This window comes from Notechis scutatus, chromosome 1 (genome assembly GCF_049901735.1).
Source record: "Notechis scutatus isolate UNSWTSFEM ecotype Mainland chromosome 1, rNotScu1.2, whole genome shotgun sequence".
NCBI classification, from domain to species: domain Eukaryota; kingdom Metazoa; phylum Chordata; class Lepidosauria; order Squamata; family Elapidae; genus Notechis; species Notechis scutatus.
In genome coordinates this window covers 51,139,555-51,155,094 of record NC_142009.1, presented here as the reverse complement: position 1 = coordinate 51,155,094, position 15,540 = coordinate 51,139,555, and the positions used below count along the sequence as shown (strand labels likewise).

General features: G+C 35.8%; 1 protein-coding gene across 2 annotated transcripts in view; it reads left to right on the top strand.

The window, feature by feature from the left end:
- USH2A (usherin) overlaps nucleotides 1–15,540 on the top strand; it is a 502,972-nt gene that overhangs the window by 419,496 nt on the left and 67,936 nt on the right. For both annotated transcript variants that reach the window (XM_087963894.1, XM_087963886.1), the window contains exons 57-59: nucleotides 3,507–3,665; nucleotides 8,483–8,645; nucleotides 13,436–13,790. In XM_087963894.1, the coding sequence (XP_087820020.1) occupies nucleotides 3,507–3,665; nucleotides 8,483–8,645; nucleotides 13,436–13,790 (677 nt within the window). The remainder of the gene's footprint in view (nucleotides 1–3,506; nucleotides 3,666–8,482; nucleotides 8,646–13,435; nucleotides 13,791–15,540) is intronic.

Genomic DNA, 15,540 nt, shown 5'->3' with positions numbered 1-15,540 from the left:
TCCAGTCTAGAACACGGCAAAAAGAAAGAATACATCAAAAATCTATCTTCTTTCATCAGTAATTCCAAACAATAATGCATCTTAAGGAATAATTAAGCTTGCTTCTTGTTGCTGATCATAAAGTGGATCCATTAGGCTTATTATCAGGGTGGGATTCAACCGGTGTTACTACTGGTTCAGTGACTACATTTTGCGCACGCATGTAAAAACCTTTAAGCTGTGCCGCCTGGACAGCTGAAAAGTGCTGCACGTGGGTTCGCAGCATTTAAAAAGCCACTTTTTTTCCTGTTTTTTCAACCTCAGCTGTGCCGCACAGGACAGGTAAGAGCCTGGGCAGGTGGGTGGGCCAAACAGCAGCAAACAGAACTACTCTTCAGAACTACCGGTTCTATAGAGCCAGGCAGAACTGGTAGCATCCCACCCCTGCTTATTATCTGAAAAATTAAGTAAAAATATAATTTTTGATGAAGATGAACGTTTTTACAAAGGTCCAATAACAAGAGGCTAGATATAGTGATTTCTTAGATACAGAATGAGGATAGGTTGAGGATTTATGGAGTGGTGTTGACCAAGAGATCAACAGCTGAGAACTTATCAAAAAAGATGGCACAGGAAAGTCTTTTTACAAGAATCCTGATAATTAGATATGAGGCTTTGCTGTATTTAAGACTACCCATGAAAAGCTAAATTGTAAAGGAAAGGCAACCCATAAAATTGGGACCTGAGAAACTGTGGTATTGCGAAAAAGCAGGTGGTGATAGGAGCAATTGAAAGTAGAACAGTGTTCCTCCCTACATCATAACTATTATAAAATGACATTACATACTCCGCAGGAAGAATTCATATCAGGTTGAATCTTATTTTCTTTAGAGTTTACTTTTTCCATGGATAATTTCTGTCTTATGCTTTTAATAGTTTACATAAAATGATATACAGTATTTCGCTCTTTTGAAATCAAGCTTTAAAATAAAGATTGGCAGTGATTCTCCCACTGAGATTATCATTTTAACTGATATTGTCTCCTAGAATAAAATAACTTTTTATTCATCAAACATTAATGAGAGGCTAGTTGGTCACAGTACCCTTCTTCTATGAAAAGAAGCAACATTTTGGCATTTGATCTCCTTGTCTTCTTAATAAATTTAGATTGCATAAGGACCCATCAGTACACACCCATTGAGTCTCCTTTTATTTTATTTAGGATGCTTCAACCATGGGGATGTCTCTAAATTCCAAAGCTTTATAAATGTAATAATTCAAAAACCCTCTCTTACCAACCTGGCAAGATGTAAATGTAGTGGTTTTATTAGTTAAGGAATGGAAAGATGCTTTAACCTATTTCACTTAGGGTGGTAACGTGATTGAGAAGGGGAGACCCCAGTTCTACTTTACCCAGAGACACAGCAACTATCTGAACAATCGTTCAGTCCAGTCTACCTCAAAAGCTTATTATTGTCACAGGAGAGGTCACAAGCATGTAGACTTGCTGATGATAGCACTATTAATGACATTGACTTATTTTAAAATGCATTTATAGCTGTTTCTATATGGTTAGCAAGATTGATAACACTATGGTATTTTTCCATACGATCACCATATATTTCTTGAAAGGCCTGGCTTCTAATTCAAAAACTAACCCCACATGAAAATTTAACCACAATACTGGATTTATTCCAGGATCTCACCACTTTTTTTCAAAACCGTTTAAGGCTATTCAGTTTCTTTCCTTTAAGACTGTTGTTTTCTTCATGATCATTATATCAATCTGAGCAGTTAGAGAACTAAATGCATTACAGGTAGCTTCACCATATCTAGGAGTATTTCAGATAGGTTCCCATATCTAATACCAGTAGTGTTCTATGAGAAAATTGTCATGAAGCTTCCACCCATAATAATTTCTGATTTCCATCTTTATCAGCTATCCTTACTTTTCCCAACCTAAGACTCTGTTGGAACTTATCCTCCAAACTTTAGTACTAAAATAAGTTTTGAGGGTTTATAAAACTGCATCTTTTTCTTGTTGTAAGAGATTTTTTCCTTGGTTATAATGAAACAGAGAAATGCCCTTCCAGTATCTTCTCAACATTTCACCCAACAGACTTAAGAGGTCATCCCTTAATGTTACAGATTAACTGAACTGCCAGCTCTTTGCCATTTGAACTTCTCTATAGTATTTCAGCTATCTCCTCTGAATACCCTCTGCTTCACTAATTTCAGTACTTGCAGCATATAACACTGTTGCTTGAAAACCAAAACTAGAAATTGGGCAAGTGGGCAAGTAATTGTTAAAATTGGTTAACAACTGGTTTTTTTTTAATAAATAATAATCATTTTGCCTTCCTTCTCTATCTAATTTCCTGATCTACTACTGTGTGCTTGCTCTATAGTTGCCAGATTGAATTTTAGTAGAAGGCAGAACACAGTAGAATTACACAGTGCATTGGTAATGTAAAATGTATCTAGAAATCTCATTTGATTATGGTGGTTTGGTTTGAGAAAATAACATTTTTATTTGAATATTTAGTATTGTTACTTTAAGTAATTAAAAATATAAAGTAATATATTCTGTTTTTATGACAAGATAAATATACAATCATAAATCTTAATGAAAACAAACCTTTTCTTTTATATTAATCCAAGGCATGAAAACCTTTTAAGTAAAACTCTAAAAGTATTAAATATTGAATTAAACCACCATTTCAGGTTTAATTAAGAAAGTATATTTCAAAATTATTAGCTTCTGTTATACTAATGTCTCTAATCAAGAATCTTGAACATAACATCTAAAAAACATTTATTTTTGTTAAACATTTTCCTTCCAGGACATATTGGTTTAAAAATGAATACAGTATTGAACAATTCAAGATCCCCTTCCATTGACCTGACCATTTTCACTGTGCAAATACAAAGAAGAATGGCAGGGAAACCCATTGAGATGCTGTTTGTTTGACTTGTCCTATTACAAAATTTGCACTTGCCAAGCAATGAAGTCATAAAAGAAATAAGTGGAATAATTTAACTTTTTTTAATTCATAAAGATAATCATGGTTTTCTGATTACATCTTAACTTCATAAATGTTAAATAACCTATCAGCATCTAGTTGTTGTAAATTATGAAAAAGAGTATTGCTGGGAATATTAACCAACGAAATCCTTGTTCTTTAGTGAACATGAAAATGCATTATGGCAGGTTGTCATTGTGCTCACGGTAACTTTGACACCGAATAACAAAACTGCCATTTGTACTTAGGCTAAATTAGTTCACTTTTGCTTTTACTGTTCCTTTCATTCTGACATAAATGTATGAACTCTGGAACTAACCAAGTCATGTGGTTTCCCTATTGAGTTTAGTAAATCTGCTCATCTCATTCCATTCACTTATCAGAACAACAGTGCTATAGTAGTTTCAAAATTACTGCTTTTATTTTAAAATATAGGAAGTTTTCTCCCAACTATTTCCAATTTCAATACCATTCTATGAATTTATTTTATTTATTTTATTACAGGGTCATTTGAGAGCAATGTGCCTTTGGAGTACAATATATTACTAGATGCTGGCAGTACCTCCCCACTTGTAAAACCAGTTGGGCAACCCAAATTCATTCTTCTGAATGGACTTGATCCATACACTAAATATGAGATAAGGATACAAGCCTGCCAGAATGGTAAGATGTTAAGTAATACCATTTTGTTATTGGAAGCAATTTTGCAAATATATTCTGTTTAAATAACAGAATAACATCTTATTCCAAAATGTTTACCTAGTAAAAGCAAACCTAGGATTGAATCATTTATTTTACACATCTCCATATTGTATCATTAATATTTCAACAGAAAATTTAAATAGTTCACGTTTGGGAGAATGTCAGCCCTTTTTATGAAAAACATAAAACAAGGTGTTTTTTAAAACTATTCTAGAAATACACATTGGAGAAACTCCATTCCCAATTAATCCTACATCAGTAATTTATATATCCCTTTTATTATTCATAGGAAACAGAAGGATAATTCTGTCTTATTTAGAATTATAAGAAATGAATGATACTTGATCTAATGGGTTTTGTTAGCATCGGTACAGCATAATGGAATTCTTCAGGTGGTATTGAATATGAGACTGCCTTTGTCTCTGGGTTTCTGAAGCAAGTGGCATTCCTCCATTGGAAATCAAACTAAATAGTTGGAAAATCGTTATCATCATCAACATCTTGCCCCAAACCAAATTGTTTCAAAAAAATATCTTGCATTGTCTGGATTCTAAAAAAAGGAATGTTGTAAAGCATACATTGCCAAACAGATAGGACTTTAATAAGGATTGATAACTGAGCTGAGAGCATGAGTTTGACATATATTTAAAAAAGCACAACTTTACCCAAGGAACTGATTTTCAGAAAGCAAACCAGTAAGCAAGCAGGAATGAGTTTTGCAACTCACTTCTTCTTATTTTTGCTTTCCCTTTGTTAAACCAAAAAGGAAAATTGTGATTTGGGGTCAGCTTACTATCTATGTTATGAACAGACTTTGATATCAATTTATTTGACATGTTTGAATGGACTTTATGAGGAACTGAATCCACCTTATAGTGCAGAAACTAAAGAAACATTTTAAAGAAAAAAATGGCAGTTTTAGGCAATATTGTCTAGGCTCAGAAAGTAATCAGGATTAATTCTAGTTAGTATTTGGTTGGTAGACCTTCAGGAACCCCCCCCAAAATTATAGACAAAAGTAGGAAATGAAGACAGTCCCAGAAGGAATAGTAAAAGTCTTCCATATTGTTGCCAAGAAAACTGCATGGGCATATCCAATTAAGTTCAGCTTGAAGAATGTTTTATTTCATGTGGGGTGTGTGTGTGTGTGTCTGTGTGTGTGTAGATGTGTGTGTAAAAGTCTAGAGCAGGGGTCCCCAACCACCGGGCCGCGGACCGGTACCGGGCCGCGGAGCACTCTCTACCGGGCCGCAAAGAATTTTTTTTTAAAAAAAATGGCGGCTTTCTTCACCTTCGGTGAATGCTGCTGGGATCGGGGATCAAGGACACAAATGAAAGAAGGGGAGGGAGGAAGCAACCGAAGCCTGTCCTTCTCTCTGGGTCAGCTCTCTCAGTCGCTCTCTCGCTCCTCCACCAGCCCAGGAAGAAACTGCTTCAAAGAAGTGGGGGGCTTTTCCTGTCGCCGAAGCGCCCGTTTCTCCCCACCCCCACCCCGTCCGCCCGCCCGCCGCCCGCCCGCTCGCCCGCCCGCCCGCGCGCGCGCGCGGGGTTCAACCCAGTGCTCTGTTCTGCCTGCCTGCCTGCCTTCGTTAATGGTTGAATCGGAACAGCTTCGGCTGAGTAAAAGAGGCGAATAATTATTATTCTCAGCCGAAGCTGCTCCCAAACAACCAGAAACTAAGGCAGGCAGGCAGGCAGGCAGAACGGGACACTGTGGATTGAAGGCGCGCGCTGGCGGGCGGGTGGGGGTGGGGGTGAAACGGGCGCTCGGAATAGCTGCGGCGACAGGAAAAGCCCCCTCCTTCTCTTCCCCCGGTCCTTGCAAAAATTTTCTGCTTGAAACCGGTCCCTGGTACAAAAAAGGTTGGGGACCACTGGTCTAGAGTAAATAATGGCAGTACAGTGAAAAAACAACTGAACACAAATAGTTTGTCAAGTTGACTGAACAACAAGTCTGAACAATATTGGGATGAAAAATTCTCTGAAATACCATAGATCTAGGTTCGACTGGCAAGCAAAGAAAACCTCTCAGAAAATAATCACAATGAGGTGCTTGGATCTGTCTATGAAGACACCAGGGGTTGAGCTTGATTTGGAAGATGCTTTGAATGGTATACTTTCCTTTCTTACTTACCGAACTCTCTGATTAATGATGTTAACTGGCCAGAGTTGAGAAAGGTAATGTATGTTAAGCCTGGATTCCCCAACAGCTGTCAAGGAAAACAAACTAAACAGAACATGCAGCGAAGTCAGATAGGAAGACAGGTAAATGTGTGAGATAAGTTTTCTAGTTAACACGCAGTAAAAATACAGATACGCTTGTGCTATCAAGAATATAGTTTATTCCATTTAAGAATTATAGCATAGTCATTATAAACAGTCCATTAGTCAAATACCAAATTAAGTCAAGTCTTGTCGAGGATACTCTAATTGCAAAATCCGTGTCAAATAACCAGTGTCAGTACACATATAATAAATCTTTCCAAAAACTTATCTTCTCTCCGTTGAGAAATATCTTCAAAGTAATCCAACACTTCTTCTCCTCCCCAATCCAGCAAGAATGCAGTCTTCAATAAGCCAGCCAGTAAGAGCCAGAGAGTGCCTTGCTGCTTATATAGTACTTTTACAGCTGCACCCTTAATTACATTCCTTTAGCTTAAAGTCACATACACTTTATCTGACAAACCATGATTCATCATTTTATTATCTTTACCCAAAACAGTTAGGGTAAAACAATGTTATCCCTAACATTCTCCCCTTTTGGGTAATAATAATAATATTACAATAATATAACCATTTACACCTTTAAATCATAATTGTCACAACTCTCTTTAAATTTTACAACACCTTGAGCTTTTGTAAACTGGTCTGCAATATTTTCTTCCGTCATGCAGTACTCAAGTTTAATTAGACCATTTTTAACAGATTCTCTAACATTTAAGTATCTTAAATCAGTATGCTTTGATCTAGTCTTTACAGCAATATTAGTAGCTAATTGTATAGCTGCCTGGTTGTCCTCGTATACAATAATAGAATCTTTAACAGTTATACCCATGTCTAATAATAACTGTTTGTACAGAATTAAGTCAGTGCATAGTAATGACAGACATGAAAATTCTGCTTCCATCGTTGACAAGCTAATATGCTGTTGCCTGATTGACCTCCACCCTATTAAAGTCTTACCAAATAATATAGCCATCCCAGATGTTGATTTTCTAGTGTTTATGTCAGTTGCAAAACTTGCATCTGCATAGGCACTAAGATTCAAATCACCTTTTGGCTCTAGATACAATGCATGGTGCATTGTTCCTTTAAGATATCTTAAAATTCTCTTTAATGCTTGCCAATGACATTGATGTGGATCATTATTATATCGTGCCAGCTGATTAATACTATAAGCTATATCTGGCCTTGACCAATTGCTTATATATGATAAGCTACCAATCAAAGATTGATATATGGTCTTATCAAATTTGGGACTTTGAGCATCAATTTTGCAAATTGCCTGACTCATTGGAGTCTTTGCAGGCTTACAAAGTTCCATTTTATACAATTTAATTAATTGGCAAATTTTATCCTCTTGAGATATCTTAAATCCTTTTGTGGTTTTGTTAATTGTCAATCCTAGATACTTTTTGATTTCACCTAAATGTTTTAATTTTATCCTTTTGGCTAATAATGAAATAATCTCAGTAGCTTCATTATTGGTCTTAGTAATCAAAGCAATATCATCTGTAAATAATAACAATAATGACACTGTTCCATTATTTTCTCTTTTAAACATACATGGATCAGCTAAACCAGATTTAAACCCTATATTGTTTAATTCTTTCACAATATATTGGTTCCATTCATAGCCAGATTGTTTCAATCCATATAAACTCTTCTTGAGTTTCCAACAATCATTGCTATTTACTTTATTATCATTTATACTAATTGGTTTTTTCAAATATATTGTATGCTGCAATGGTGCATGCAGATATGCAGTTTCTACATCTAAATGGTTAACTATATAATTATTCTTAGCTGCCCACACTAAAGCTGCTCTTAAAGTTGTAGCCTTAAGATTTGGTGCAAATACCTCATCATAATCAAATGTATTTTGGTTAAATCCTTGTGCTACTAATCTAGCCTTATAAGTTACTTGCCCATTATTTCCAGTCTTTACTTTAAATATCCATTTGCATCCAATGGATTTTTCTCCTGGAGGTAATTTGGTTTCTTCATAAACCTTCATTTCCTTTAATGAATTTAACTCTTTTTCCATTGCCTTTTTCCAATTCTCCTGATCCTTAGCAGGATACATCTTAAGTTCATCTATGCTAGTTGGAACTTTATTTACTTGGCAAACAATACTGGCCTGATACCTATCAGGTGGTTTGGTTATACGTGTTGTGCGTCTAGGTATAACAGTACTTACAGGTGGACTTTCCTTTATTTCCTGTTCTTCACTATCTATCTCTTCTTGATCAATTATTTCCTCTTGATCTGGTTCTATTTGCTCTTCATGGATTTCTTCTTTAATTGGACTTTTCTTATAACTAGTGTTTTCTTTCTGCCTCTAATTTAATAGATAAATAAAACAATTGTGTCTGGACTTTCTACAAGACACCTCAAGACCCCATATATTTAATTTTTTTATTACAGTGGTTACAATGATTTGAAAAAGACATATTTTCATTAAGAAATATTAGATCTCGACTCTTTGACAATTAGAAGAGTACTTTGCATGCTTGAAAGGTAATATGAATCCTAAGGTATGGTTTGTATTTTTCTAGCTGGCTGCGGAGTTGGTGAACGAGTATATGCAACCACTGCTGAAGCCTTTCCTGAAGATTTGAATCCTCCTATCATTTCAGCCATTGGACCAAGATGTATATATGTGAAATGGTTACCTCCTAAAAAATCCAATGGGATAATTAGAAACTACTTTATTTACAGGTAGTTCTTGAAGTTTTGTATTTTTAAAGATTAAAGATTATAGACCTCACTATGTAGTGGAAACTTTCTGTGAAGGTGAGGGGTTTTTTCAAGATGGATAGTCCTAAGCAGAACACAAAATATCCAAATAAACACCCCAGAAAGACATAATGATTATGGAAGAAAGATTATATCATCATCACTGTTATAAAAAGAGTATTTTAGTATTACTTCTGTTTTGAGTCCTGACCATGAATTGCATTTTCAACACAATGAAAAGAACATTAAAACCAAGTCTCAATGAGCCTTCCTGAATGCAGCTGGACCAGATAGCTTTTCAAATATGCATCATGCCGGATGCAGAATCTGTGCCTGCATTAAAACTCTTCTGGTTTTCTTTTGCAGCGTAATTTTTTTGTCAGCATTCATTATGATCAGATATACTATGGTGTATTATCCACCAAGTTCAAAAACTCCAATTAGAAGAACAAGTGACTAGTATTGTGTACATGTTTCTACAATATTTTAAACTTGCACATGGCTTGCTTGTCACAGACATCTATGATATACAGTATAGGGGTTGTGGCAGTAAGCCTTCTGTCTTCGTTGATTAAGAAAATGAAATAGATAAGAATGTTCCATTGTTCAAGGAAGAAAAGCTGGTATGTTGGGGAAATTCTTTGGAGAAGGGGCAGCGACTCTGTAGAATCCAAAGTAATGAATGCAGATAAGATGGCAAGCTAAGAGGAAAGGGAGAGAAGGGGTGAAAGACAGTTTGAAGAAAATAAATAGGAAGAACTAGGCATTAGCCTGAAAATCATCATTGCTATGGAAACATGATGGACCCATGGAGTTGAAGGAAAGAGTGACAGAAAAAGAAAAATTGCTCATTAGGCTAGGCGATAACTGCCAGTGACAATGGCTTTGCAAGGAAGATAGAATTCAGGCTGATGTTTGAAGTTGCGAGATCTTCATAGTGACAAAGGAATTTGGTCAAACTTGGCTCTATACTATTTGTCAAGGAGCAATTGATTCTAAAAAAGCTGTTGATGTTAGTATGTCTTTTCTTGAACCAACTTGCTAGTATTTTGGCTGAAGGCTTCTAGTAGTTTCTAAAATGCTCCTCGATTTGGAATATCTTCCCTTTTCTATGCTAATTGTATGACCAAATAGATTAAGCCCCAATTTTGTATAAAAGGAAATAAAATATCTTTCATAGTCCAAAACATGTTTTCATGCTGCTGATTTTGTAAACAACACTGATGATTGTAGTAGCAATTCCATAGCAGCCAGGGAAAGGGAAAGCAGGAAATATAATGCAGAAAGTGGAAAATATTGTAAATTGAATTTGACAGCATTTGATGGCATTTGATTATTCTAGTCACAGCCAAACAATGATATAAAGAGTAATATGAAACAGAATGTGTTACTGCCTAGCAGACTCGAAAGCAATAAACCTTCCTCCAATGTGACACAATCACTTCACAATCATAATTGTAGCCTGTTTGATACCTCGGAGTACAGCAGAAGGGCACTGACTGACATAGATACATTTTGTTTTTTATTTAAAGTGAAATGAAAATGGCGCACTGGGGCTCCAGATACAATCGTTATATTCACCTACATAGGCATGAATCACTTGGCAGTTATTTCAGCTGAAGTTTAAATGTGCTTAGACAACAACAATATCACATCTTTCCCAGATAGCTATGAAAAAAAATCAGAAATATGTAAGGACAGAAATGGAATGTAAGCACAGCACTTTTTTTCATGCAGTGTTCATACACAGCCTTAGACCGTTCTAACAAAAACCCTTCAATATTTTCAGATGATGTTTTGCATGTAATTTCTGTTTCATCTTTTTCTGCCCTGCCTTATTGCCATTTATACATGCAACTAAATTTATTTAACTAGCAAGTGAGTCGACAGTTTTTCATTAAAACTGAAGGATCTAAATTTGCAAGGGTTTCAGCTTCTTCTATGCTAACCTTCATGATATCTCTCTCTCCTTCCCCATCACAAATCTTTTTTTCAAAAGCTTAGAGTCTTAATTGGAATAAAACTATTTGGGGGATGGCAATATTTATTATCCATTTATTTCTGAACCATAAACTCGGGTATATCTGTGTGTATTTATGTGAGTCCTGCATATTTCCCTTTGTAAAGCAAGCTTATACAGAGTGAGAGAGACTTGATTACAGAATAAATACAAAATAAAGTCAATATAATGATAACATTTAAAAGCACGTTATCATTAGGTTGACTTGATTTCAAAAGTGGCTAGAAGGATATTTTATATTCAAAGTAGTTAGAAGGGGGTTTTTCATCTTAACAATATTTACTTGTTCTATAGAGGGGAGGAATGGTCAGGCACTGAATGGTTAAAAGATGGGAATGGAGTTCAAGAGTTTCTTCAGGCTGTAAAGAATAATGCAAAACGTTAAGAGACATCTCTGATTATTAGAACCACTTTCTGTCTACTCTTCGAGATGTCTCCATATATTAGTGTCAGCCATTTCTAACATGCTTACCATTTTAATTAAAGTTACAGTATGTTTAAAGTGAGTGAATATAAAAGTGCATTCTCCTCTCCTATTTACCAACTACATGTGACCACTGGATAAGCATGGGAGGAGGTATAATGATACCCAATTGTACAGATCTACCCAGGGGTAGGATTCAAATTTTTTAACAACTGGTTCTGTGGGCGTGGCTTAGTTGGTGGGCGTGGCTTGGTGGTCATATGACTGGGTGGGCATGGCTTGGTGGTCATGTTGTTGGCTGGGCGTGGCCAACTCAATATCACTCACATGCATCTCGCCTGGCCTCTCAGGACTGTGGGGATGCTGCAACAGTTGTAAGTGTGAAAAATGGTCATAAGTCACTTTTTTCAGTGCCATTGTAACTTTGAATGGTCACTCCACACAAGCAAAGTACCAGCAAAGGAAGGAAAAAAAACCTCCAGAGAAGTTCCAGAGACAGGAAGTCTAGTCCTGCCAAGAATGTAATAAGAGTTAACGGAGAGGCAGTTTCTGTAAGCAACACCAGAACGTTTCCTTCCTGCCTTCCTTACAGGATTAGGCCAGTAATTTCTTCTAACAACTGGTTCTCCGAATTGATTAGAATGTTAACAACCAGTTCTAGCAAATAGGTGCGAACTGGTAGAATCCCACCCCTGGATCTACCCCCAGTGAATTATCAGGGAGGGGTTCCTCTGGAATTCAGCCCTTTCCCCTGGGGATCCACCTCCTTACTACATTTCATCACACGCATGGAGTTTGCCAATTACACTCACCAAGCTTCTTTTCTGACCTAAGACTGAATGCACAGAGGCCAAGGGAGAGACTTTTATAATGAGCACGCAATTTTCACATGAAAAAAAGCTATATGCACAGCTATGCAAAACCCACAAAATTAAACTTCACACATTTGACTCAAAGAATGACATCTTCCATTTTAAATATATATCTTTTTTAAAAAAAAACCAGCCTTTCTCTTTCCAGAATATACTGGCTATGTTACTAGCTGTGCAGGTTTACCATGCTAAAAATTGGAAATCTATCTACATATCTTAGGAGTAAGTGGCAAGGCGAGCAAAGCATAGAAGCAGAGGCAACTGACATTTCTTTAAAATGGCATCTTTCTCCTTTTATTGCCTGCTCTTTTAGGAGAAAAACTTCCACTTAAATGAGCAGTTGAATTCTAAATACTCAGCCTTCTGAAATGATTAGAGATTGCTCAAACACTTCTGTTCGCAGTTTATTCATACAAGATATGCTGTCTTTTTAGAACTACAGATGGAACTATTTGCCTAAGCATAAGTTTCTTTCATTAAATATTTAGCAGTAATATGATCTAAACACTTTAACCAGGCTACATTGTTCAGCTTTTGCTTGTGGAAAAGCTCACAGTTGGTGACATGTTTGATATTTCAGTGCAAGGAAGCTTTTTCTTACACATTCCCCATATTGCTAAACATTAATTTATAAATTCAGCAAACAGCTATTTTTTAAAGTGCAAATGGAGCTACTTAGTATTAAAAAGAGGCTTGTGGTACTTAGAATGATTTTTTCACTTTTCTTCAATGACTGATTTTTATAATCAAAATGAAAAGACTTCTTGCACTAAAATGCATGTTAAATACACTCATATATGGAATCAGCTCTCAGTGGCAAGCAAAAAATACTTTTTTTTTTAGTTTGAAGTTTTCCCCTTACATTTTCTAAATCATTATTCTAGTCCTCGTCATGTAAATGAACTGAATTTAATGAAAATACCTTTAAAAGTCCAAAATCCTAGAACTCAAATCATTATTCACTTTTACACTAGATCAGATAAACTTTGAGGTTCTTGTCTTAAACAACTATTTAATGACTTTGTGTACACAGTAGTTCAGCATTTTTATTCTTAATTAGAAAACCCCTAAAACAGATTATTAATGTATGCATCTCGGTGTGCACATTGTATACTTGTCTCCTATATATTAAACTCTCACCTCAATGACACTAATGAATAAAACACCAAGATAATCAATGCATAATTCTTCTGGTAACATTTCAAACATTTTCCCATGTTACTCTTAAAAGAACCCTGCAATGATCACTTTTTTCTTTTCTTTTTCTTTTCTTTTTTAATGAAAAGGATAATGTTTTGGACATGAGGAGCACTTAGTGCAATATTGTAGATTAGCATTAACATTTATCAGAGAAACTATACTATACTTGTGGCAGTTTTGAAATGTGTACTTCAGGATCCAGTTATTATATTTGAACTTGCCAAAAACCATCAAAACTTTTTTGTCTGCCTTCCAGGCGTCCTATGGAGACTCAAGAGGAAATGCTTGTGTTCATCTGGCCTGAAGGCACTTTAGAATTTATTGATGCTACAGATGTTCTTCAGCCATTTACAGAGTACGAATACCGTGTCAAGGCTCAGAATTCCAAAGGTTCTGTAAATAGTTCATGGGCTTCAACGCAGACCCTAGAAGCTCCACCATCAGGCATGAAAGCTCCCTCAGCACAAGCGATCAGTGCTCATTCTCTGTTCCTAAATTGGACCAGCCCCATTTCTCCTAATGGTGCTATTTCTCAATATCATGTTGTCTACCAAGAGAGACAGAATGACCCAACAATTAACACTCAGGATGTTACTGCACTAACAGTTCCAGTAAGTACTAGATTAACTAATCAATGTGTGAAGCATCTTCGGATTCAGTTTAAGCATTCAGAAATAGTATGTCAATGTTTGATCCTCTCTTAGGATTTGTACATGTATTTCAAAAGACCTGTTTATTTAAACATATCTCAGCTGTTTAACCCTGTGAATTTCAGAAAATCATAGAATGTATATCTGAGAGGGAAAATATAACTCCTGTGTCAAAAGCAAGCTTCCTTTATCTCAAGCTGATGTAGGCATCAATTTAAAAGAGATGTTCCTCCTGCAAAACAGATGAAAGAATAATTCAGTAAAGATTTTGTTTCCCCTGGTAATTTGATGCTTTTCATAAGCATCAGTCACTATTGCTTGAGTACTAGCATACATTTCCCAATTTGTTATGCACCAAATGTTTTGGACTACAGTTTTTGAAATGTTCCAGTGCAAGGTATGCAATTACCCTATCCTTATTGCCTTTCACATCTAACTTCTCCATTTTGAGAGGAAAGATTTGACCAAAAAAAAGAAAAAAGAAAGAAAGAATATCCTTGAGAACTTGATTGCCAGTGACTGTATACATACAGTTATATTGGCAATAATACATGCATGGTTTACCATTGCTTTCTTCAAGGATATTTTTAACCTCCCTATCTAGTCAATTGCTTGGGATTGTTCAAGTATGTCCCTTTAACTGGAATATGTGTAGTATATGTGATAATGACTATCGCATGGATGGACAATCTTCCTGAGACAATTGACATACCTGGTAAAATAACTTAAAGAAGTGGACTTGCCTTTTTTAAAAAAACTGTGGTTATGATGGTATGTTCTGTCCCAAATCACCCATTTTCCAGATGGCAAATCAATAAGGCTGCTCACCATTCAGCCATTACCCACCCAGCCCTTTCCCAGGATATTGAAGATCTGGTTTTGCCAGCGGGCCTGGGGAACCCAGAGAGGGATGGAACCCATTAAATGGCTAGTGTGATCTGCTGTCGTCGGGGCAGGGGGTGGGAGTTGGTTTTTGTTTTGTTTTGTTTTTTTGTTTTCCCAAATTTTGTTCTATTGTACTTTACTAATTTATTTGATTCTTTTTGTTAGTTTTTATTATTTTTATTTTTTGTTTTAAATATGATTTTACATTGTGTAAGCCACCTCAGGTTGTCATGGGCGAATAGGCGGCAATATAAATCAAATAAATAAATAAATTTCCTACCTTCCCAGTTATTCCTTTTTTATTGACAAATAGACATGCTGCTAATTTCCTATATTAACTCTCCATTTGTGTTTTATAAGAATTCCTATGTGATCTGTGAGGATCTCAGAAGCATTTTGTAAATAGATAGTAGAGGTTTACCTTGGCTGATTTTGTGATAAGTGATTTTCCCATATATTTCTTAATTGAGCAAAAGTGATAAGGCACCCAAAAGAAACTTAATTAAACATTGTCATTACCAATGGGCCATCCCAGGGAGAAGCATGTTTACTCAGAGGTAAATTCCACTAAACATAATTCTTATTGGTGCCTTAAGCTTTGAATGTCTAGAATGAAGAGAATCCTACCAAAATCAGATATTTTTCAACCCTTGAAATATAATTTTATCTATGCACATTACAGTGCATGCTGGTTTAAGCATGATAGTAAAATTAACATTAGCTTGACACCAGTGATTTATGTTTGGTAATTAGGGAGATTTGCTTCATAACTCTTCAGAATCAGAAATAAATCAACTACTACAGAAATAAAGAGCTTTTACATGAT